Below are 25,337 nucleotides of genomic sequence, written 5' to 3' on the forward strand. Positions count from 1 at the left end.
CCCAAAATAAACAATGAGTTTAAGGCATTCAAGATTTAAAAACTCACCATTTCTCCCTGGCCATTCCCTATCCTTTTTTTTTTTTTTTTTTTTTTGTTTTTTTAGTAATTGGATTTGAACTCTTGATCTTGCACTTGCTTATTCTTTTTAATTTTCTTTAAAATTAAAAAAAGAAAGACATTAAGATGATTATATTAAATTTCAAAGGAACTCAGTTGAGAAAGAGTCAAAAATTCCTGTAGACATCTCTTCTAGAATGATACTATATCTAAGGAATTTTCAAATAAAAGGCAGGATAAAAATCTATTAATTAATTATTCATTTTTTTCTCCTGAAGCTGTAAATGTTGTGTCTCAAAATTAGAGTCAGCTTGTTAGAGCTAACCAAATTAGCTTACTTAGGACCTGAAGGCAAAGACATTAAAGAGATAATTGGTTGAAATATTAGAACATCGCATAAAATAGTAGATGCTAAGGAGACCAGTGAGGTGACTGACAATTTCTTGGATTGCTCTTTTCACCCAGCTAACTTTGTCCCCTGACCAGTGTGGACAGTTACTTCAGGGAAAGTTGAGCGAGCAATAGCCACTGGACATAATACCAGAGGTAGTTCATAAACTTAAGACTCCACAAAATGAGCTAAATAACTGCTTTGCCCTAACCTTTCTGCTTGCAAAGTGATGAAGCTTCTGAGGCAAGGAGCACGGTCTTTGTTTAGAGCTCTTTCACATTTCTTATCCAGGAACCCACTACAGATGACAGGCTTCTAGGAGCTTCCATTTTGATCAAATGGAGAATGAAAGCAGCCTCTGTTGTAAAGCTAGATGGTCCTACCAGCAAATTTGTCTCTGCACGTATCCTCTTGTGTTCGATGGCTCGTGTGCTTTCCCTTTATGGTGGAAGCACAGATTTTCATGGCTTTTATTTTCACAATGGCAAAACAGCTATAAAATCTGTGAGGAGAATGCTCCTGGGCTGAAAAATATAAAGCTGCTAAAAATATGAAGAAAAGCTATAATTTAAATTCAAAAATTCAAGAAGTAATTTCATTCATGACAATCCATGCCTCAGTTATGAATATGAGCAAAAATAAAAATCAGTTTCTTTTGTTCTTGTAGAAAAACTAAACAAACAAAACATTAGAGCTAACATTCTAATGTGTATTTATGTGCAAAGAATGTTGACTATATGCCAGTGAACTTATAGCAACTATAGATAACTAGTGGGGTAATACACTTTCATTTCTCTCTGAAAATTTAAAATCTGATTTTTAGCTGAGCCTGGTGGTATACGCCTGTAATCTCAGCACTCGTGAGGCTGATACAGGAGGACTGCGAAAAGTTCAAGGACTGCCTGAATTGCATAGCAAACCCATATCTCAATAAATCATTTGCTTCCTAGAGGAAGAAAGGAAAAGGGGGGGGGAGAGAGTAGAATAGAATTAAAAACCTTAGATGAAAATGGAATTATATGAACAGTTTTTCAGGAAGAATGGAAAATTGTGGTGAGGAAGGACAGGCTTGTGCTGTTGAAAGGAAATGGAAATCCATCTGGCAAGGCTCACAGACCAGGTGCTCTGGGCTGTGCACACTGCAGCCTGGGACTTTGCACAGAAGCCTTTTATGGGGAAAGCTTGAGAACTGCTTCTCCACCCTTGTGTACACGGTGGACACTGGGGAAACTGCACCAGTAGGACCTAGATTGTGACAAGTATTGAATGCAGTGCAAGAGGACTTTCTAAAAGTCATTACTTGGCACAAAATCACTGTGTGAATTAGTCCTCACTCAGAATATGAGTACAACAAGCTAATGCAGTATCAAGACATTTCCTCAATGTGACTTCTAAATGTGGACTCTCTAGAAATCAGAGGGAGATGCTAGGCATGCCATATGTGCTTTGTGGGGCTCTAACCTCTGTGGTGAGCACACAAGTCCTGATCTTGTCTGGGCTTTGCTCTTTTTTTTTTAATACCTCATTACTTGAAGGCCACTCTGAGAAACAGGGTGTCATGTGCCCAGGTTGTTCCTGAGTTTGAACAGATATGGGCTGTCACTGTTTTTAATTATTAGAAAATTATTATTTTTTTAATTATTAAAATTATTATTTTCTTCCAAAGGAATGTCTCTGGGTATGCGATAGGTCAAGCATTTTGTTTTATTCATTCACATATTCAGTTTATAATAGGTTAGATAGACTTTTAAGTGTGTTTCAGGGAATTACAACCTCCCCAAATAAAGTAGCCCACAACAGAGTTGTGGATTTCTGACTTCCCTAAGATTTATATTATTTGTTAGCACTCTAAGGCTTGCAAAAGGCTGGGGAGATAGCTTGGTGGTGTAGGTACCTACCTGGCAAGCACAAGGTCTTGAGTTTGATCCCTGGTACCACATGCTGTGTTGGCCCCATAATCCCTGGTGTGGTGGTGCACACCTGTAATTCCAGCATGGGGAGGCTGAGACAGGAGAATCACAAGTCTGAACTGTGTAATAAGATCCTGTGTCAAATAATAAATAAATAAATAAATATAGTATTGGATAAAGTTTGAAGAAGCTGCAAACTAATTGGATTGCGAAGCATGTTTAATTGTGTAGAATACCTCAGAAGCTCAGAATCATATACTGTAAGACAAATGCTGAGGAGTGACTGTTCATAAAAATAATCCAGAGCATCATAAGAGAAACTAGGTATTTTGAACCTCTATGTCTCAACTGCTAATTGATTTTGCTGTAGGACATGAGTGGGAGAAGATCCCTTCAAGCAGCACCAGTAACCAGGAGCTAAGGAGCCCCCCGGAGAGGAAGACCGAACTACTTCTAGAGGAGACAGGTGAAGACAGTAAGACTGAAGCTCACTGGGCAACAGAAACGGAATGTCTGGAATTTCAGAGACCTAGCCACACTGTTGTATTGCATTCTAAACAAGAGGAGGAGGAAGAGGTTTGGGATGAAGAAACTAATGACGTTGATAGTTGCATCGATGATGAAGATGAAGTCCGAGTGATAGAATTTAAGAAAAAGCATGAAGTGGATCCTGAATTCCAAGGAGGAGGGGATGTAAGTGAGGACTCTCCACTAAGCAGCCCTAGCTCACAACCTGTGACACCTGATGAGCCACCAGCATTGGGAAAGAAGGGCGATATCTCCAGAAATACTTACTCAAGATATAATACAATATCCTATCGCAAAATCAGGAAGGGGAACACCAAGCAACGAATTGACGAATTTGAGTCTATGATGCATTTGTGACCTAACTGAAACTGACAACTTCTACTTCTTGCTAAAACAAAAGCTAATTTTATCTTGAGATGAATCTTTCCATGTCTTGAGCTATCCTCTTGAAAGATGCACACGCTTGCAGTGGTTTTCATGTATAACAATGTGGAAATAACCTTAGACAGAGTTCAGTCTGGTCACTTCAAATTTTTTTAAAATACCAAACCCTTTAGATTAATCCTTAGGCATTGGCTTTTTAAAACTTCACTAATATTCCATTAGTGCAATAAGCTTTAAATAGATAGTCTCCCTGGGAAATCTGGCATGATGTGACTTCCAAAGCAGTGCTCAGATGAAAAAGGTGACAATGTGAACTGACTCCTGTTTTTCTGGTGTCTTTCTTTCTACATATTGTGGCAATGAAAAATCTGGTATTAAACCTCTATTCCTTTTAAGCATGGGTTTATATACTCTGCCAATAAACTTCCAAAACTCTGAGCCTTTCACATTAACATCAAAGGACATTCTGAAATGCTTTTGTTGGCATCTGTGGAGTGGAAATGCCATAGGCCTTCTTCCTAGGTGATGCCATTCAGTGACTTTTCTCAGTGGATGGGCTGTGAGTCAGGAGGACTCTGCTAAATGTTTGCTTTATGCTTTCAAATTGAATGAAGCCCATTGTGAGGTCAACACAGGGAGGGGCTAGAAGGTGGGTGAGCAGTGGACAAGAGGGTTATGCTGGTTAGTTTTATTTCTGTGACTGAAGACAAAATCTTGTCTAGCACAATTAAATCATCAAAAAGAAGAATGACAGTTTTAAGGACAATTTTAAGAAAATACTATTCCCTACTACTGCACTTTTTCTTATTAACAGTAGCTCAGAATAATTTTCTTTCCTTAGAAATCTGAGACAATGCTAATCATAAGTGTGCTAGTTACTATGAAAATGAAAATAATTATCTTAGAATACTTTCAAAGTAGGTTGTGAGCATGTATTTTTAGTGAGAAAACTGATACTTGTTGGGAATACATAATTTGCTGGACCTCGGCCCACATCAAGAAATGCAAAATTGTACTTGTGGAGCTTCACAAAAACCAACATGTCAAATAATGTATTGAATATTTATGAAAAGAGTCTATATTTATATTCTTAGATAGTTTGTTCCATAACTTCTCATTTCATGCTTCCATATATATCACCCTGAACTTTCTGTTGCAACAGATAAAAATATCTTTTGGCTCTGCAAATAAAAGGACAATTCCTTATTGTCTGAATGTAATACAGTCTTCATTGTACTATTGAATCCTTTGTTTCTTTATCATTTTGTGAAAAAAGCTTGGGTTAGTCCTTCTTAGGTTATTGCTTATTTATGTGTAACAAATCCCACACATTCTAGTATGTGGCCAACTTCTCTGGAGTTTTCCTGGTCATAAAATATATATCCATAGTATCATATATCATTATTTAGTGCTTATAAGATTCAATTCAGAATTCAGGATTAATATATTCCTTTTGTTCTTTTAAATGGGTAGTTTACAACTTCATCATGTAAAAGGTATTATCCCGCTACAAGGTAAGATGTACCTTTTAATAATGGTAAGAGTTTACCCTTAACCTATAGAACTTAAAGACTTCTTTTGGCATTTGGTGAGCTTTTAGAATGAAATGAGGGAAGTCAGATCATTATTGGTAAAGTCAGGTGGGAGATTGATTTACTAAGATAATTTCCCTTTTAATTTAGATCTTCTAAACTTTTCTATCAGGGTTACTGATAGAAAGATTAATCTATTGTCCTTAAAACTGTCATTCTTCTTTTTGATGATTGAATCATGCTAGATGAGTTAGCCTATCTATTTTCTGGGTTACTGATGACGCCTATGGTTTTCTAGTTAATATTGAAGTGCAGCATTGTGTTATCCATTACTTTGCAGGAGCATATTATTGACTCACCTTATGACAGCCTGCTTTAGTTTCTTCCACTAGAGAGTGTGAGTCCTGTGGAACTTGACTGAGAAGGGTGGACGATGGCTATGTTTTGGCAAAAGAATTGGCTCTCATGGAGTTCCAGAGTATGCAATGCAGAGTAATCCTATTATTTGTTTTTAAAGTTGTGTCCTCTTCAGGCAATTAATCAATATTGAAATGCTTATCAGTAGTTGGGTGTGATGTTGCATGCCTATAACTCCAGCACCTAAGAGGCTGAGGCAGGAGGATCACCACAAATTAAAGGCCAGCCAGAATTACATAATGAGTTCAAGGCTAGTCTGTACTACATAATAAGCCCCTGTTCAAAAATTTAAAAAGTATACTGTTTTCATCCACCAAAACTATTTTGATGTGTGGTCACTTGGTAAGTGCTTCATGTTCACAGAAGAAGCTATGTAGTTGCATGTGAGCACCTGCGTTACTCTTTGACACTGCTGAGCACTGACCTAAGCTGCACTGTACGCCACAGCCACAGTGTTATAGAATCTGGAGCAATTGATGGCAGTGATGCGTGTGTCTGCTCGAGCTTTTATGCCAAGAAGTACAAGGTCCCCCATTAGGTTGCACGGGGGGTACTCAGCGTACTTTGAAACTCTTGTGAGAAATAACTAAGAACAAAAATTAGTAACTGCATATAAAGATCTTCTGAGACTTTTGTGATCGAAGCTTCAGAGTGGCCAGGGCTTTGGTACCTGCTAGGAAAGGAGACTGATTGGTTGTGTAGATGCCAATATTTATTACACGAGTTTGACTTTTTTGTTGCCAGATAAACCAGAATTAATAACTTTATTTCTCTGTAAATATGAAATTTACCCTTCATAAAATGCTGCATTTGAAGGCCCAGAGTTTGGCAGAATCTAGCTCTCATATATGTACAAAGAACTTTAAATGAACTGTCGTGCCTGACTTGCTCTCAATAAAAGTTGATGTTTTTGCTTCTGGTCTCTAGACTTCATTTTCTTTATCTTCCCTTCAAAATTTAGTAATAAATATTCAACATCAGCAACTACTAAGATTATCAATAAATGCCCTTCCAAAAAATGAACCTTCTTATTCCAATTAATTTGAATTATTTGTTGCGGAAGGGTCTTAGAATGATTACATATGAAATTTCAGGAAGAGTTTCTGGTGAGTGGATACTTCATGTATATTAAAATTTTCTATTAGTTTTAAAGAAATTGTTTCAGATGCATATTACTACCAACAACTTGAAGCGCGTATGCTTATCTTTTAGTCATCATGCTCATACATTTAAACAATGCTGACACTTTTATCGTTGTTGTTTCTGCATATTTCCGTGGAGCAGCACTTTCAGCAAATTTACAAATGGAGAACAGACATTTAGGTTTTTCATGGTGATAGGGAAAACATTTAAAATAAGTAATAATAGAGAATTATGGAAAAGGATGAAACTCCAGCATATCATTAACAAGAAATATGTTTGGCCGTCTCAGAAAGGCACCCTCTTCTTTTAAAGCCCAAACTTTCATTGCTCTATAAAAACAAGAGGGCTATAAAAAGTAATGTCAAAAGTTATATTTGCCAATATTAAAATATCAGACCATAACACTATAAATATTAAGACCATAATATGTACAAGCTCATGAAGAGCAGGAGCTATCTGGCCAAGCAGACAGCACAGTGACACAGGGCTAATGAGAGGCAGAAATCACCCAGACATAAGGACAAAAGAAGTCAGTCACATCTAGTCACAGATGGCCACCTCCGGAGAATTTTAGAAATAAATTTAGAAAGTAATTTGGATTTTTCTAGAAATTTCAAATTTTATGTTTGACTCCTTTATATCAGTTTCAATTGGTTCTAGGCAAAAAGTGAGTACTTAAAAATGTTCAGAGGAAGAGGAAAATCTCCACTGTTTTAAATTTGTTCTCCCATTAACAAACGTTTTCAGTTAAACAGCAAACTTACCCACTGAATCTTTGCTTTCTCTTGTTTTTAAATTCACTTCCTTCCTATATAATGTATAAAATTAGTTAAGGTAGTCTGCAGAAGATTAAAACATGTCCATAATCCTCAACTGAAGAATGCATCACCTGATAATTTAGAGTCTGAATGCTCCTCTAAGTCTGTAATACAGCATCCAAGTTTGAAATCTACTTGATACTTTGTGCCAAAGGGCAAATATAGACAAAGCTGTGTCCTTGTAAGACAGTGAAAAGTGATCATTGACATTTTAAAATTATCCTTATGCTGCAGGCAGAAACTCTTGGTTTTACTTTCCCCCAATTTAAAGCATCATACATATACATACATGAATAAACACACATGTATAAAACATTTTTACAAAAATTGGTGTCTTAGGTACTCTTCTCATTGGTGGGACAAATACCTGACACTCAAAATGAAGGAAGGAAAGATTTAGCTCACAGTTACTGGAGGTCTCAGTCCACACTCAGCTGGCTCCAAGGCAGAGTGGCACAGGGCAGAGGGCAACTTTTCATGGTGGTGGCAAAGAGCAAGAGCAAAAAGGAGAGGTAGAAGCAGCTCAAGCAGCTAGCTTCTCTTTCCTGCTTACCTTGCAATGCAAATTACCTGCCCCAGGGCAGGTACAGCATACACACCCACAGTAATCAATCACAAACTGCAGAAGCCACCCCAAGCCACCCCAAGACTGCATGAGGCCTTGGGGGGACACCTGGACACAAACCATAACAAGTGGTATTTTCAAATTATCAGGTAAAGTTCCAAATTTTTACTCATGTTAGTAAAAAGTTTGATTTCAACACTTACCATAAAAGCTTTATTCATAAAGATATTTATAGTGAATATCTTTAGGCAAATATCTATCAATCAATAATAAAATAGAAATGTATTTGATTATATGTGATCTCTGTTTTCAAAGCAATTATTTTGTACTTATTTTATGTCAATTTTCCTTACTAGGCTCTCAGCATATTTGAAGTTGCCCTATTGCTGGAAAATGAAAATTTTCACTTGTGTTTTTACAAAGCAAAGACTCAGGTAAACTTGCAAAGAGATCCCTAATTGAAATGGTATTGGGTAGTTGATCCATTAGGTTGAAAACAGATACGTTAAATCCACTTTGTGTGTTGATTTTTTCTTTTTCTTTCTTTCTCTGAGACATATACACTGCCAATACCTGAAACACCATCCAGGTGGCCTCACTGAGCAACAAAATACTTTGTAGGGCTTATTCAAACTTTTTGATAGGGTATTTGTGAAAATAGAAATATTTTCTACAATAGCTTTCGTTGGGTTTATTCTTTCTTATTTTAACACAATTTGGCTTACAGCAACTTTTGAATAACCCAAGAAACAGTTGCTGCAAAGGTATTACAGTGACAATCGACTCAAGTGGAGTTGAAAACCATGGTGTGAATTTTAGGGGGAAAGATTCTTCAATTTTTAAATTTTTCATCTGTGTTCAAATGGAACGATTTATCAGCTTTGCTTAAATACCCAGTGAAAAAGAAAGAAAAGGCAACTCTACATATTTATTTTGTTTCTTATATGTGGTAGAGAAGATAGGAAATAAGAGGTCAATGGTGTAGAGCCACTGGAGACACGTGGAGTCATCAGTCCACCTATCTCTCCACAAAAGTTGCTTACCTGAGGCCTAGCTTCCACTTCCCCTCCACTCAGCAGTGAAGACAGGTGGAAGTTGTTTAAGTTCAACGAGTTACATTTTCTGTGATGTCAATGGTCTATAGTCATGGGGAATTTTAACTGGGCCTGCCTGATGGCTCTATTTATTTAATAATATTGTTGCAGGCAGCTGAGTTAGACAGAAATATTATAGGCAGTCAGATAGGGTCAGGCCCTCAAGGAGATAAGATGGAAGACAAGGTGACTTTGCAACTTGGAAGAGACAGACACTCCCATATGGGCCACATCTCATGACCAAGACAAAAAGAGGAAGCACAGCTACATACTTCCCTAGGGATGGGCATTAGGGATTCATATTCTAAATATTATCAGTCAACTTGAAAGAGCCCAGATGAATCACTAGCCCAATCCCCAACAGGAAGAGACCCTGTTCCGTATTCATGCCCACTTGCTATGTGACTTACTTTCCCATTTGATACTGGATTTAATCAGTTTTACCTGAGCAATGGTGCTTGTAATCCCATTGGTTGACCATAGTTTTGTCCCACCTCCTGCCCACCTAAGCGGGTTCCCATTCTCTCTACCTTAGCCTCACATGGTTTTACACTATAAAAGTCCCTGGAAGAGACAGCTTCCTGGGGAACTACCCGCTTGGGCCCCCCTCCTGTCCCTCTCTTGGACAGGAGCTTTCTTTCTCTCAATAAATATATTCTGCTCATAACCTCCATTTGTTCCTAAAATTCATTCTTCAGTTTTAGAGAACACGAACTCGTGCAGGTCAGGTCGGGAGATTGTTTTTCTCTATGTCATTTGGAGGTTCCTTGTATGGTTTGGAAGTCATTCACCCAAGACCAGTTTTACTTCCCTGGATCAATATGGTGTAGGGAAAGAAACTTTTTTGGGGAGCAGATAGAATGGTAACTGAGTTTTATCTCTTAATAATGAAGTAGCAATTCTCTCCTCAGTGCAGTGGATATTCGTTCTTCTGTGTTAGGGGAGAATGAGACTTACTGCTCCAACGTGACCCACTCAGTGGGACGGGGAGCATTCAATGGTGGCTGGCTCCTCTCTTTTGTGCCCTTACCTCTTGACATTTCCTTATCCTTGTAGACGATATCTCTAGCAGAGATATTTTTTTCTTGTGTACTGAATATGAAACTTAAATTAGAAATGTTTGAATAAAAAAGAAGATGCTATCTAGTATGCTTCATCCCCATTCTCTTCAAAAAAGATTCTTAAAGTCATTTTCAGCTGGTTTAGAAGTCAAGACCAGCTGGGAATACTGAATTCCTGTACACAGCAATTGGTCTCCTTGCCCTGGTGCCGTCTTCTAGACAGTATCAGAAGGAAGATGGTTTCATATCTAAGAGGATGCTTCCAAGTCAGTGTGGTGAAGCTGCCAGCATGGCACATGGCTCCATGCAGCCCTGTGAGTGACAGCTAATTGAATGTCAGCAAGCAGAACTGGGCAAACTAGAGGCTGGAGATAAAACATGGCTGTACCAACAACAGCTGTGTCATCCTCAGGAGAGTGGAGTGGATGTTCTGGGTACTGTTGAAGAGAGAAAGCAACTGGGCAAACCCAAAGGCACAGAAACTTTTTGATGGTTTAGAAAGCTAGTTTGTTTGTTTGTATCAAATAAGTCCTGTTAATATTATCCAATGTTTAAGTGAAGATGTATGGACAACTTTTTCCTGATCAGGCAATAATCTAAGCCAATTCTAGTCAATTAGAAGAGCATAACCTGCTCCTTGAAGGACTCAGGGCTGATTGGGACCCTCATGTGGCCCATTTGAGGTTTCTTCATTAAAATTCCATGATGATCTATGGAACATTTACATGCTTATGCCAGTCTTCTAATAAAAATTTAGAAGATGATTCTTTTTTCTTCTTTTTTTTTTTTTACGTTATAGGTAATAGAGTTGACAATTAGTCAATACTCTTAAGGTGAGGCCCACACAGATTCTAACTGGTGATTAGCTCTTTGTAATCTTAGAGAAACTGAGCACTTACATAACAAAAGGATTTAGAAATTCTTCCCAAGAACAAATAAAGTGATGTTCCAAAACAATCTTTTGTGCTATTGACAATATACACTCAATTATAGCTTTATATAAGTATGTCAAGGTAAAATCAAGAAGAGCGTACGGTAAGCAGATGGGAGAAGGTTCTTTTGAGAAAAGTATTCAGCTTTCTTCTTCAGCTGGTAAACTTCAAAGAAGGTATTTTCAAATTATAGATCATCTTTTTCTAAACAAGGCTTACTTTTCTTTGTGGGACCTATTTTGGATAAAACAGAGGCTATATAGGCTGGGGTAGGGACTTTCAGAATTTGTCAGTTACAAGAAGAATTGCATATGGCACCCAGTGTGGTCAGTAATTCAGCAAGTGCCTTGGCAGCAGGCTTGCCCCTCCCCCACACCAACTGGCTGTTTTGAAAGGAACTGTATCATTTTCTAGTTGTTCTTTTATCTCATCTGCAATTGTAAATTATCTGAATAAAACATTTTAAATATGTCACAAATGTTCAAAAATATTCCCCCTTCCCACTCTTAGTTAATAGCTCTGCTTTTGTGAAATAGCTAGAAGTTAAAATTAAGTGTTAAATAGGAAGTAAAAACTAAAAATGCTCAGTATGAGCATCATCTCAACTGAACAAAGATTTGAGAAAAAATAAAAATAGTAGCATGAATCCCATGGGCATGCCACAGGATTCACAGGGATATGTGAACCCCATATTGTGAACCCCATGCCACAGGGTATCACAGGGATACATATCTCTTTCTAAGGACAGCTGTGGAACTGATTTGCTTGCACCAGTAGAACAAAGAATGAACCCTTTCTCCAGAGACACTGATCCTACCACTATTGGTCTATAATAGACAGATCATTTGTCTTTGGGTATTGACTGTAAAGGATATTCTGATTTCTAAATTTTTTTTTGCTATGCTTGCTAAATATATCTATATATATCTATATATATCTACATCTCTCTCTCTCTCTCTCTCTTTCTCTCTCTCTCTCTCTCTCTCTCTATATATATATATATATATATTGCAACAAGGAAATAGTTGAGTTTCTCGTTTCTCTCAGGTTTGTCATGTTAACTTTGAATTCATATTTAGGGCTTTACCTTTTCTCTCCCCCTTGGAAGTACCAGGTCCCTGTTCTTCTTTGGTCAGGTCTAGGACAATTTTTTTCTTAGCTTCTTTCCTAAGAGCTGTTTGTCTCCTTTTCTTTCTTTTTCTTAATCATGTTTCTTTTATTTCTACTTTGTGATCTTCTAGATTTTAGCATACCTCTTCCCCAGGAAGTAGTACTTGTTAAAAATGATTTTCCCAGTAGTGTTTCAAATTTGTCACCTCTTCTCACACGCTCCTACACTAGATTGTGTTCTCTACTTAAAAGCATTTTTGGTGATGACAATGTGTTGTGAACCAGATTTTTTTTAACTATCCACATAAATCTTAAAAGTTACAGGCACAGTCAATTTTTAAATATGAAATGTCTATAACTACAATTAAACAAATATTTAAAGGCCTCTTACTTATTTCTTAAATTTTTTCCACTGACTCACACTAAAAAAAAATTACATAACAGTCTATATCAAATTATTATTTGCTACTAGGTAAAGTTATCAATAGGGATCAATACTATTTCAAATGTTCAATAAACATACATTAGTCTGGAAGGGTTTCAACAGCTTTATGGATCTGTCTAAGGTCTTGTACCTATAAGACTTCTAGCAGATTCTGTGTGATGAAAAATTAGACAATAAAGGACAGGTTCTCATTGCATATCTCTTTACTTGTAGGCCAAAAGATGCAGTTATTATGAGATACTACTATTGTATCGTTGTGCTTCCCCACACCTGTCTTCATTTCCAGTTACCTGTGAGATTCCTGGGAGCAACTTGCAGGATGAATTAGAGCAGGGAAGGACGTAGGCAATTCCAAAGGCCACCCAGGATGGGAAAGGACTCTAGCCAAATGGTGGAGTCTTTTACAGAGTAATTTTTTTTGGTATTCCAAATATTGTGACTTTTAAAAATCTTCCATTCAGCTGCTATTAGAATTGAAAATGTAAATGACCTTGAGAAATATAGTCACCAAGTTCACTGTTATTCAACAGGTAAGTAGCTACAGTACTATGGATGAAACATTGGCTCCTCTTTAGACTTCATAGTACTTTTCAAATTTCCACTTTTGATGTGGTTTCATTGAGTCACAAGCAGCTACTTTCAGGGTCTTCTGAGGAAAATTTCCTTCCAGGCACAATAATTGATGTGAGTTTTCAAAAACAATGTGATTTACCTGGAGAAAAAGAGGAAAGGGGCATGAACTTCCAGCTGGAACTAATAATGGAAGTATTTTCTCTCCTTTCCAATTTTTGAAAAATTTTTGAGCAATCTTAGCAGGCTTATATCTGATAATCTGAACAACCAATTTGAAGACAACCATGAGCAATATAACAACCACTGTATTCCTACCCATTTCCCCCCCCCCTTTTTTTTTATATTTTAGGGAAGAGTGTACAGGGTGTTCAGGGTCTCACTACTAGACCAGACTCGTAGTGATCCTCCTGTTTGCAGCCTCCCAAGAGCTGGGATTACAGGTGCATGCCACCATGTCCAGTCTCAATTGCCATCTCAACATGCCCTGGGGGTGGGGTCAGCATGGCAGGCCCAGGGATTGAACTACAGCTCCTACACCTGCTTGTAGGCCCTTTAATCTGCTAAGCTATTTGCCCCCTCCCCCCCGCCATCATTTTGTTAAGTGAAATTCTGTATCATTTCTAATGTGTTTTTTTTTGTTTGTTTTTTTGTTTGTTTGTTTACTACATTTTGTGTTCCCTTTAAGAATAAAAGAAAACTAAACAGAAAAATGGAACATCTCCAAAACAAGTAATTATATTTTTTATTCCTTAAGAATCCTCTTGAACTAAATTAGTTACATAAACACAGGCTTAAGTATTAAGCTACTTTTATCTTAAACTAAGTTCTCATTCTTAGTAACTGCCTTATTTAAAGAGAAAAATTCCAAATGGCATCTGATTGAAAGGCTAGGACTCAAAGTTTCCCAGGCACCCTGCCCCCAGCTCTCCCTGTCTTGGCCCTGGGCCAGCCCTGCCTTGTTCTACACCCTGATTTCAGCTCAGTTCCCCTTGACCTGGGCAGAAAACAACAGAAACTCTCCTTTGTTAACTTCAAAAGTCCGCCATAGGCCAGGTAGCCCTGCCAAGATTAGCTGTCCCTCAGCAGTTCCAGTCCACAAACACTCTCCCCACAACACCCCTTAAAAGCCCTGTGCTATGCCTTGTTCACTACTCTCTTGGTCCACGAGACAGCCAGCCCACTTGTTCCTACCTCCAACAAGTCTTCTCATGGCAGAATGCCTGGTCAGGTCAATTGCATAGGTTTGTACCTAACACTAATATATTTGATGAGTGATGACTACCTCAGTAGTGGTAGCAAAGAAAAAAATATGCCAAACAGGAAGCATTGCATTCATATTTTACAATGAACTTTTATATGACAAAATACTAAAGTGATATATTTTATTTATGATCTCTTTACCACAATTTTTGATGGAACATAATTTGATATCCCTAAGTCAGATTAATTTAGGAAAAAACCAAAGCATTTCAAAGGGCGCTATTCTTGCTTAATATTTATTGAATATCTTGGAAATGTTAACTAACCCATTTAGGATCTATTTAGAGTTTTACATATTTTAAATCTAATCCTCTCACCCACCAACAATTATGAAATAATAATCTTATAATTAAATATTTTAAAATAATTTGAAAGTTTTACAAAAATGGGAGTGATTTTCATTATAATTTTTTAAAACATATTACTACATACAATGCTAGCTTCTATTCAAGGTTTTTTATAAAAAAGGAAAATCATCCTGTGGCAACAGTGTTCTGCTAATGAGTTGTAAATAGGTAACTGAGTCACCCGTTTCCCAACCTAAAGCCACGGGAGGTAGGAACCAGAGGGTGGTGAGACACTCCACGTCAGCTGCCTGTGAGAGCGTTCTCTAGGGAAGCCAGGGTGCAAGGCATCTGGGGCGCTAGCGTCTGGGAGCACCTCTGAAGCAGTTTCACAGATCATTTGAGCAACTAATATTATCTATAGTAAACTATTGTCCCTTCTTTACAAAGTTTCTAACATCTGATTCTTTCTAAAAGGAGATGGCTTCCTGTTATCGGCATTCTCTTCGTTTCTGTTATGCTCTGAGGTCTGGATTTCCTTGAGGACTGCTGTATACTGAGTTTTAGTGTTGAAGGTTGGGTCCCTCGGGTGGTACTGTTGGAGCTGGTGGAAGCTTAGAGAAGTGGGGCCCGACAGAAGCCACTGGGGCAGCCTTGCGGAGGACCATGGGACCTTTCTCTTCCTTGTTTTCTGGCAAGTGCTTCTGCTGTGCCACGCACCCCACCACAACGTGCTGCCTCCCCACGGCCAAAGCAGCAAACTGATCTTGAGCTTTAACCCCCGTAGCAGTGAGCCAACACACGTATGTTCCTTTCACAATGTAATCATCCAAAGCATTTTGCTATGGTCATGGAAGATGGACTGACACAGGGGTTTAGGAGACTTCATATTAAATTCACAAAAGTGAAAAAGAAGCCCATTACTGTGATATCATTTTGCACGACTATCTGTTAACCTCAAAGGGGAATACAAGGGAAAAAGCATACAGGCAGCATGCCCCTAAGTCACAGGTACAAACGAGGTAGATTTCTAGCTTTTGTTATCTTAACTAAATTAACTGTTTTATCAAATCAGCTTATTTTTTAGGAAAGCCTGTATAAATATTTTCTCATCAGAAGTCTTTCCCAACAATTATAGAGATGAGGGATGGATATGCTTTAACTATTGTCTCTCTTTTTTTCTCTTCTTCTTCCCTCCCTCCCTTCTTCTTTAGCACAAGGACAAAGAAGGACAAAATAAGAGGTAATTTATTGAGTAGCTGATTATGAATTCCACTACAGTATGCAAAATAAAAATGCCAACATACGTATCAGAGATGTTAATTTTACTGAGTAACTCTATCATAATCATTATCATTAAAGAGAAAAAAGAAACTTAAACCAGAAGGAATTAAAATATAACAGAGAAAGTCAAATGGATAGACACAGGTTTGGACTATGTACTGCCCAGGCCCTGATTTTGGCTCTAAGCAGAAAAAAGAATTGTCACCAACTGTAATATCAAAAGGAAGAAGCCAGTGGAGATGGTCCAGTGGAGAAAGGAGCAGGGAGCTCTGGGCAAAATAATGGCTTTTGTGTATTTGATGTATTGTGTGGATTTGGTGACTACTTCTTAGTGAGATGGAAGGAAACTTGAGAATGCAATCCTGAGATTATTCCTGTCATCTCAAGATCCTACACCGAAGTTTGTAATTCTCTCTCTCTCTCTCTCTCTCTCTCTCTCTCTCTCTCTCTCTCTATATATATATATATATATATATGAAAAATTCACAAAAGTGAGAAAGAAAAAAGCCCATTACTGTGATATTGTGTGTGTGTGTGTGTGTGTGTGTGTGTGTGTGTGTGTGAGTGAGAGAGAGAGAGAGAGAGAGAGAGAGAGAGAGAGAGAGAGAGAGACAGACAGACAGACAGACAGACAGACAGACAGAAAGTTCCGGTGAATGTTCAGGGTGAGCTCTGGAAACACTTCCTGATCCAGTGGTGTCTGCAGTTTTCCGGGTATGGACTCTCACCATAGCTGGTTTCAGGCTGACCACTGACATCAGGGATCAGAAAGGTGGTGAGAAATTAGAGTCAGCTTCCTATGAGAGCTGCTCCCTATACTTCTCAGAGAGGACAGGCCTTGAGAACCAATAGGGGATGAGAAAAAGTTCTTTTGTATGGAAAGAGGGTAGAATGAAAATATAGACCCAAACTCAAAGGCAGAGTTTATAGTAAGCACGGAGCTTCCAGATTTTTCCTTGTATCTTCCCTATAGGATTTTTAATAACAGTTGATTTCAGCCTATCACCCTTATTTTTAGCATTGTTGATTGGATGAAGCAAGTGACTTTTAGAAATAAAGGTTACAACTGACAATACAGCCATAAGAATGGGGTGAACTCTTTTTATTTTATTTTTTGTATTTTTCTTTTCTTTCTTTTTTTTATTTTTTGTAGTTTTTAGGGAAGGGTCTCCAGGGTGTTCAGGGTCTCACTACTAGATTGGACTTGTAGTGATCCGCCTATCTACAGCCTCCCAAGAGCTGGGAATACAGGCCTGCGCCACCCGCCCAGTCTCAATTGCTGTCTCAGTGCACCCCAGGGTGGGGCTAGGAAGGCAAGCCGAGGGATCAAATCCCAGGCCCTTGCTCCTGATTATAGGCACTTTAATCCACTGAGCTATTTGGCCGGCCCATGAGCTATTTGGCCAGCCCCTTTTTAAAATCATTCTTTGAAGTTAATTCTAAAAATAAAAGGTAGACTTGATAATTTATTGAAAAACATCTGTTTATCTTTTGAGTGAACTTGTACACTGCCTTTATTGTCACAAACACATTTAAAGCTTCTGAATGAAGCAACTAACAGTGGAGAGTTTGTGTTCCACTTGACTTAAAGGTGAATTTGTAGTAAAGAAGAGGTGCATCATTTTGCTTACCAGTTCTGGGTGGAAGACGGATGTTAATTTATGCAACCATTTCAGTCCTTTGCTTCTGTAATCACAAGTATTCAGCTTCAGGGATCCTTTGTCAGGGATGGGAGCTAAACATAACTCTCCATGTTTAATAAATTTTAACCAGGTATAATTAAATTGCTGGAGCTGTAGAGGAAATGAATAAAGCAAAAGTCACTTCAGGTAGCAAACAGAGATCTTGCCAAACATTTTTGATAGCATAGTTAAAAATATAGTTAGTTGGTTTGGTTTATACATTTTTTGAAGTACTGGAGATTGAAGCCAGGGCTTTCTCGCTGAGCTACATCCTCAGTATCCCCACCTTAAATTTGTTTTTAAAATTTTTCTCAAGGTCCCAGTAAGTCAGGTAAGTACTCTGGGCTGGGCTCACACTAAGGAGTCTCTTCCCTCATCCTCCCGCACAGCTGAGATTATAGGTGGGTGCCACTAAACTGGGCTAATGATGAGTTATATTCAATTCCCTGTACTACCACTTTCAATTGTGATAGTATGAACATTTTGCTTATTCAGTCTAATCTTATCTTTCTCTCTTTTTTCTTTACCCCTCATTGGGGGTCAAACTCAGGACCTTAAGCTTGCCAGGCATTTGTCTATGCTGATGAGCTATCTCCCTGGCTACTTTTCTCATTTTTAAGTTGTATAACAAAATTATCACAGAGTATAATGTCTATAGAACATTTAGCATGCAGAAAGACCTCAACAAATGTTACTTACAGTAACAAAAAATGATTACTGTATTACAATGGTACATATCTGCATATGATGCTGTTTCAGGTGTTCTGAATTCCAGACAATTCTGATGCTTGAAGTGCCGAAATTTGTTTTGATTTTTAAAAATTTATTCTATTATTTATTTATTTATTTTGTATATTTAGGGAAGGGTCTACAGGGTGTTCAGGGTCTCACTATTAGATTGGACTCATAGGGCTCCGCCTGTTTACAGCCTGCCAAGAGCTGGGATTACAGGCACGCACCACGAGGGCAGATGGGAAATCGAACCTCCGGCCCCTGTGCTTGCTTGCAGGTGCTTTAATCTGCTGAGCTATTTGGCCGGCACTGAAATTTGTAAAACTTAATATTGACTAGGCTTCTGAGCCATGAGTGGTCTCAGGGAAATCAGTCACAGTCTTAAATTTCTTTGGCGGAAATTATGATGTCGTCTTGTTCCCGAATGTGTAGACAGCTGGACTCATGGCTTTGTTCCATGGTGGGACACATTGAAATCTTTCTTTTCTTTTAGGGCAAAGAATCATGAGGTGAAACCATGTGAGCATTTCTCAGTTTACAGGAGCTGCTCTTGCAAATGTCTGGTTTTGAACAATTGACAGTATCTAAAATAAACACTGATTCTGTTAATGGAACCAGGTTTTCAGTCCTTAAAAATATTCTCTGTCTACAGTTGTTCACAAGCTAGTGTTTTCCACCTACACGATTTACAGTAAAACTACTAAGATAAGCTGAGCATTACCTTGAAAACGACATTTCAACTGTCTTGAAAGTTAAAAACTAAGAAGATTATCTCTAGATAGTGCAAAGGTAGTGTTTGATGGCCCCACCTGAGGGCTTTCCTCCTTTTCAACTGTTCTTGGCCGAATACCATTCTCAGGAGCTTGCAACAATCCTTTTCATTTGTGCCTGCACTGTTAACTTCTTCGATGTTTCTGTCCCTTTTATTGCTTAAGTAAGCCAACAGCGAGCAGTTAGCTAAATGGGGATGTTGAGCTCCGTGAAAGACGTGCCTCGGTCGCCCTGCCTCCCCAAGACACTCAGTGCGTACCCAGGCGCAGGCTGTTTTTTAGAAGAAATATTATTTTATCAGGCACAGTAATTCCCCATAATGATGCATCTTGAAAGTTACATTATTTAATATTTGCCTGTCATTTAGCCTAACTGCGGTCTCATCTTATAGCTTATAATTTTATTTTCACTTTGCCCTGGTTAATAAACAAGTTGTTCCTTTCAATTGAATTGTTGGATACTTTCACTTTATTGTCTCCCCTCTTTCCTAATTAATAGAATCCCCAAGGGCTAGAGTTTATAATCTGTACTTGAATGATAGCAACCAAGATCCTTACTTTTCTAGTAACAGCTTTTTAAATTAATAGGTAGAGAAGGGGTATGTTTGAAAATGTAAGAAACATTTCGAGTAAAAGAAGTAAGACTTCGTTTATAAGCCTTGGCTATCAGTGGAAAATAATTTTTCTACTACAGAGTAAACTTAGTTTTTTGGGGGGCCAATTGCTACTCGCAAACCAATGTTCCTGTGCACTTTATTTGGCATCCAAACAAGATGGCTGTTACCAGAAGGTAGAGCTGTTAGGGAGCATACTTGGAGAAGGTGTGACCCCTGGGCTCATCCATAGCGCGGCAGGCAGGAGCAGGCCCTGTTCTGGTTTCCTGGGCCCTACTGCCTCTCCTAGAAGTTGTGCTCTAGTCTGGAGAATCTTGCCTCAGGCTTCTCCATCCTGGGTCATGGGATTAAGTGACCTCCATTACTCCCTGAAGATGTATGAAGGATGGAATCAAAGAAAAGCTGCTGCTGTTGGATGACTACTTACTGATATAGTCTCTTTATTTTCTCTATCATTATCTTTATAGGTTACCCATTTCTATGGGGTTTTTTTTTTTGGCTGGCTCAGGTTGCCTTCAGGGCAGGTCTGGTAAGGCTTGAGGATCTGGGGATCAAACCACAGCATCCCCATTGCTTTGTTTAAGCTGTCACTTAAACAACTGAGCTAATGGGCAGGCCCCCTAAAACCTTTTATTTTGTTGTTGTTACTGGGGATCAAACTCATGACCTTGTGCTTGCCAGGCACATGCTTATGGCACTGAGCTATCTCTCTGTCCATTAGGTTACCCATTTCTTATGTTCTTTCTTTGTTATTTTTAATGCAGTGACATTTACAGAGCACCAAGCATGAGGTATTGTCCTACAAGTTTCCTATGTGTTACCTTATACCAGCCTCAGCCCTAGAAAGAGGTAAGCACTATCATTACTCCCATATCCCTAAGGGCTAAAGAACTTTCAAAATTAACAGTTTTGCAAATGAATGTAGTGGGCCTGGTGGAAGATTTGGGTGCCAACACTCTTTAATTCTTTCAGTTGTTGTCATTGCCTTTCACGGTGCACTTTTACCTTAGCCTTATGGTCATACTGGAGTCTAGAGAGTAATTATGGGTTTCTACTTAGTGAACATAAATTTCTTAAGTGGTAAGCAAACATGCCAGAGATTGCACCTATCAACCATGAGGTAAAAGTTGCAGTAAGCCTACCGTGCTACTTGCTTCACACGCCTCCAGGGTGACTGTGGTGCTTTGAACGGAAAGGCACTTACCCAGTGCCATGTTAATAAGCTACAAAGCAGAATACAAAAAAAATATGAATTAAAAGATAAAGCATTTTGAAGTAGAATAAAACATTCAGACACATTTATAACACAAACTACAAAGCTATGATAAGGTTAAAAGACAGTTAATAGCAGCAGTCCTTAGTACAATATGATTTTATCGGTTGCTAGCTCTAATGGAGACATAATACAATCTTGCTGCTGTACAGCTTCAATCTGTCAACTTAGGCCCAAGATTTAGCCCCAGAGTCAGAAAATGTAGCTTTTAATTAACCCTGGCTCAGATGCCGAACGACAAGTGAGCAAAAGGTAGCCTGGAAAGCAGTTATTTTCTTGTCTTGGATTTATCTGATGTAGGTATTAAAAGTCAAGGCACATGCTTGCAATTCAATCAAACAGCTGCATTGCTTGGCTGAACCCTCCGTGCTATGCGCGTAGGCACTGAATCATAGATAGACTGAGTCCTTCAAAGAATGGCGGATTCCAGCCGATTCTCCATCAGAATCTTTCTAATGATCCAAGGGAGCTACAATTCATTATAGGAAAGTCATGAAAGCTAACACTGCGTCAAATATAAAGGACTCTCTGGCAGGCCCCCAGGTTTTTAATGGATTCACAGGGTCAAATAAGGAGGTAGCTTTCTATCAGTCACCACTTAATGCAGAAAAGTGTTGATTCCTTCATCCTCTTTGCCATCCTGGGCAGAACTATGGAGGTGGTAGGTTAATAATGCAATTTAGGCTTTTCAGGCTTCTAGGAGAGCGACGTACAGATGGATCTATAGACCAGGAAAGCCTCCTGAATTGGCAGCTGGAGGGCTTTGTTGCTAGGGATGATAAATTGGCCCCTTTCTGTTTTGTAGTGCCTAACAAGAGATCAAATCAGAGTGAGCTGTGTGGCTCATAGGACCACCAAACTTCATAACGAAGTGGCCAGGGTGTTGGCCCCACTTTTACATGCATAGCTTAACTTAAAAGAATCAAGGAGCAATGTCAGGGATGCAAAAATACAGGGAAAAGTAAAACAGGGGAAATTGCTAGCTTGGTAAGCAAGGGACATTTCTTCTTACTAGAACTGGTGACAAACTTGGGCATAGATGCGCTGGAGCTAGAATGGTCACCTTTCACAGAAAAGTGACCCTCAGCAGAATGGTGTACTAGGGAAAATGATTCACTGGTTATCCTGGGAAGCTAGGGTTTATTTTTTAAGGAAACCTTGCACTGATACTCACTTGGTTTTGAGAAGAAAATTTTACCACTTTCATTAGATAGGAGCCCTTCCTAATTTTCAGGGTGCAGAAGTAAACATTAAAAACATAGTAATAGCAGGTCGTTCATCCCTGAGGTCTCTGGCAAAGAAGACCACAAAATAATTCCAGAGGAACAGGATCTCCATCAAAACTCCTCAGAGAAACTTCTGTTCACAATTTAAAATGACAAATATGGGAGCATTAGTACATGTGAGACGTTCTAACAGAAAGAAGAATCCAATCACACTAATTTAGGAAGGGGAGTGAACGTAAACGTGAAGAGAGAATACTCCTGGACTGTAAAGATGGGAAATCACTCGGATTGCTCTCTGGCTATTAGCAGAAACAGTACCAGCTTCTACAGTCTTGGATAAAGCAGAAAATACTCCATCGTTAAAGCAGGTTGGACGTGGGTTCCAGCACAGCGGAGCGGGTCGTCCTTCAGCAGCAGGCGCGTGCCAGCCGCGAGCTCGGCCACGGCTGGGTACAGGGTGCTTCCCGGGGTCACGGGCCGGTGACCTTGCAGGACAACTAAATGGCGTTCGAGACTCCTCGGGTTAACTGATTTCATTGTGCTCATTTGATGCGCAGCCTTCCTCTAAGCACAGAAGGAACTGCGAGCAAGGGACAACTGTCCTGGGCCGATAGCCCTCTCCTTCATTCCAGCTGAAGACCTTCTTTCTTATCAAAGCTCATTGGGAAACTTCTTTTCTTATGTACGATCTAGGAAGTGCAAAGGGTTATTCTTCTTTACTTCATTGTGAATAGCTTTCAAGCATTTTCATTTTTAAAGAATTTATTATTTTCTTGTAAACCATTTCAACCTCCCCATAACCCTTTAAATTAGGCAGTGCATACATTTTCAATTTTCTGTATTAAGCTATTTGTTTTCCAAACTCTAGATTTGGAAATTCCCCACAACTTCTTACACAATTGTTAAATCTTAGACTTATAGGCTGTTTGCTAACAATGTAATCCAATGAAAAACACATCATTGGTGAAATTATTTTATTAGTTTCAGATATATTTGATTCGATGAGAAATTGTTCTTACTTTTTTTTTAAAAAACAACATTCATGGGATTTGAATTCATAAGTATGTAGGCTGGAAAATGTGGAGTACAAGACTGAAAATGTGGCATTTATTTGCTTGGGCGTTTTCAAGATTGTTCAAATAATGGTCTAGTTAATCTTATTCTGAATTAAAAATAGTAATATTTTCTTTCCCTCTCGTAATATCTATTGTACCTTTTGGATTTCATTTACTCTTTCAGGTTCTTACACTAGGGAGACAATACAATGTTTATACACGAGGCTCTGATTTATTTCATTTACGAGAATGGTCTGTAGTATTCATTTACCTAAAAAAGGCTTGAGTTTATCTTTCTTTATAGCTTAGTAATACTCTACTGTATAAAAATGCCACATCTTTTTATTCATTCCTCAGTTTATGTGTATTGAGCTTGTTTCCAAGATTTAGCTGTGATGAATTGTGCTTCTATGAACATGGGCACACGTATGTCACCATGATATGACATTACCAGTTCTTTTAGAAAACTACCCAGGATTGAAATAGCTAGGTTGAATGGAACCTGATTAGAGGTTTTTTGAGGAATCTCCACACTGATTTCCATAATGGCGACACCAATCTACACTCCTGTCAACGGTGGAGAAGGGTTCCTTTTCCCTCGAAGCTCCTCCAGCATTTGTTATTGGTTGATTTCCTGATGACAGCCATTCTTACAAGTGGTATGAGGGAGAGAGGAAAAGAAGAAAGAGGAGGAGGAAAAACATATGTCTATGTACAGGATAACCTGGATAATTGTGCTGTTGATCTCTATTGGTCTATTGAAAGAGTTGACTATTTCCGTTCAATAGTCAAATTGAACAGAAAGGAGCAGTTAAAGTTTATTTTTTCATCTTTTTAATTTTTTGACCAATTTTGCAATTTTGCATGCTTATATCTGGTAATCTGAACAACTAATTTGAAGACAATATGATATATATATATATCATATATATGTAATATATATCACATATGTCACACACACATACACACACATACACACACACACACACACACACATATGTGGTTGAATTTCTATCATTCCATTTAGTGAAATTTTGTGCCATTTCTTTTCTTTCTTTTTTCTCCCTATTTTTATTCTTTTAAAAAAGTGATAAAACTCCCAGGTGGTTGCTTCGAGAGGACCAAATGACGTGTTTGTTAACATTTCTTTTCTAGAGAAAGCAAAAGATAAAAACAGGGCAACGGAAGGAAGAGATCTGTTAAAGTCATTTCAAAAAGAACTGCTGCATTTTGATATAGTCCAAGCATCAGGAAAGCCTATTTCATTGTGAGAGTTGTGGAAAAACTTTATGGGAACTCTTTTTACAACTTACTTTATCATAACTGTAACATGCTAATCACACTATTAAAGGGTTTCATTGTGACATTTCTGTACTTGAATACTTTCCCTTCACACTTCAACTACCCTCCGCGGTACAGCAGAACTAAAAGATAGGTTCACAGCGCCCTCTTGTGGTGAAAGTTGAGTAACGCTTCAATTGAAATTTTGTTAGGAAAGGAAAATTTTCTATGGTGAGAATATTTTTCTGGGAAGAGCGGGAAATCCTTGGCCTGAGAGAGTAGGCTTACTGATGGTCACATCGGAGAACGTGGATGAAGAGAGGAAAAAAGCAAACTTCTAAAGAAAACAGAGGAATATCTGTAGTATTCATACACAAGCATAAAATCGGAAGGAAAATACAAGAGATTAAAAATAATTCCAGCGGAGGCGGAGCTGACCTGCCGCTGCAGTGCGCTCCCCTACTGAGCTCCACTCCCGCGTAGCTTCGCGTCCTCATCCAACGAAGCTTATTCCTAGCACAGGCTTGAGACGGCGTGTTCCCCAGACCACCTCCTCCTCGAATTTCTCCTCTCTTTGTACTTACCCAGCGCATCTAAAAGGTTAGCCTTTTCCCTTTTCATAACCCTTCTTGAGCTCTGGAATGTCATCTGCTATTCCCTGTTGGTTTCTGTTATTTTCAAGCATTCTTTGTAACTTGAGATTTTTTCTTTTTTCAAATCCTGATTAAAGTGTGTCCTCCTATTACCTAACCTTGCTTAATAAATTCCCATTACATCTAAAGAGAAGGAAGGAAGCGCAATAAAGAAAGCAGTGTGCGTGGGGGAGGCTGTGGGCCCGGACTGCTGCTCCTCGCTCTCCGTTTCCCTGCACACCCTGGCACCATTCTTCCCTCTTCAGGAGAATTTCCTGACCA

At 38.6% G+C, this 25,337-nt stretch overlaps 2 protein-coding genes across 3 annotated transcripts in view; one reads left to right on the forward strand and one right to left on the reverse strand.

Annotated features, from left to right (window-relative positions):
* The window catches only part of Ermn (ermin), a 21,753-nt gene extending 18,508 nt beyond the window's left edge, over positions 1–3,245 (forward strand). For both annotated transcript variants that reach the window (XM_012514462.1, XM_004629910.1), the window contains exon 3: positions 2,731–3,245. In XM_012514462.1, the coding sequence (XP_012369916.1) occupies positions 2,731–3,245 (515 nt within the window). The remainder of the gene's footprint in view (positions 1–2,730) is intronic.
* Positions 3,246–12,537: 9,292 nt separating this feature from the next.
* The window catches only part of Galnt5 (polypeptide N-acetylgalactosaminyltransferase 5), a 48,314-nt gene continuing 35,514 nt past the window's right edge, over positions 12,538–25,337 (reverse strand). Inside the window, exons 9-11 of the mRNA XM_004629911.2 lie at positions 20,731–20,811; positions 17,422–17,583; positions 12,538–13,101 (exon numbers count right to left, since the gene is read on the reverse strand). Coding sequence (XP_004629968.1) covers positions 12,961–13,101; positions 17,422–17,583; positions 20,731–20,811 — 384 coding nt within the window. The 3' untranslated portion in view covers positions 12,538–12,960. The remainder of the gene's footprint in view (positions 13,102–17,421; positions 17,584–20,730; positions 20,812–25,337) is intronic.

Source organism: Octodon degus, unplaced genomic scaffold (genome assembly GCF_000260255.1).
Source record: "Octodon degus isolate 3935 unplaced genomic scaffold, OctDeg1.0 scaffold00032, whole genome shotgun sequence".
NCBI lineage: Eukaryota > Metazoa > Chordata > Mammalia > Rodentia > Octodontidae > Octodon > Octodon degus.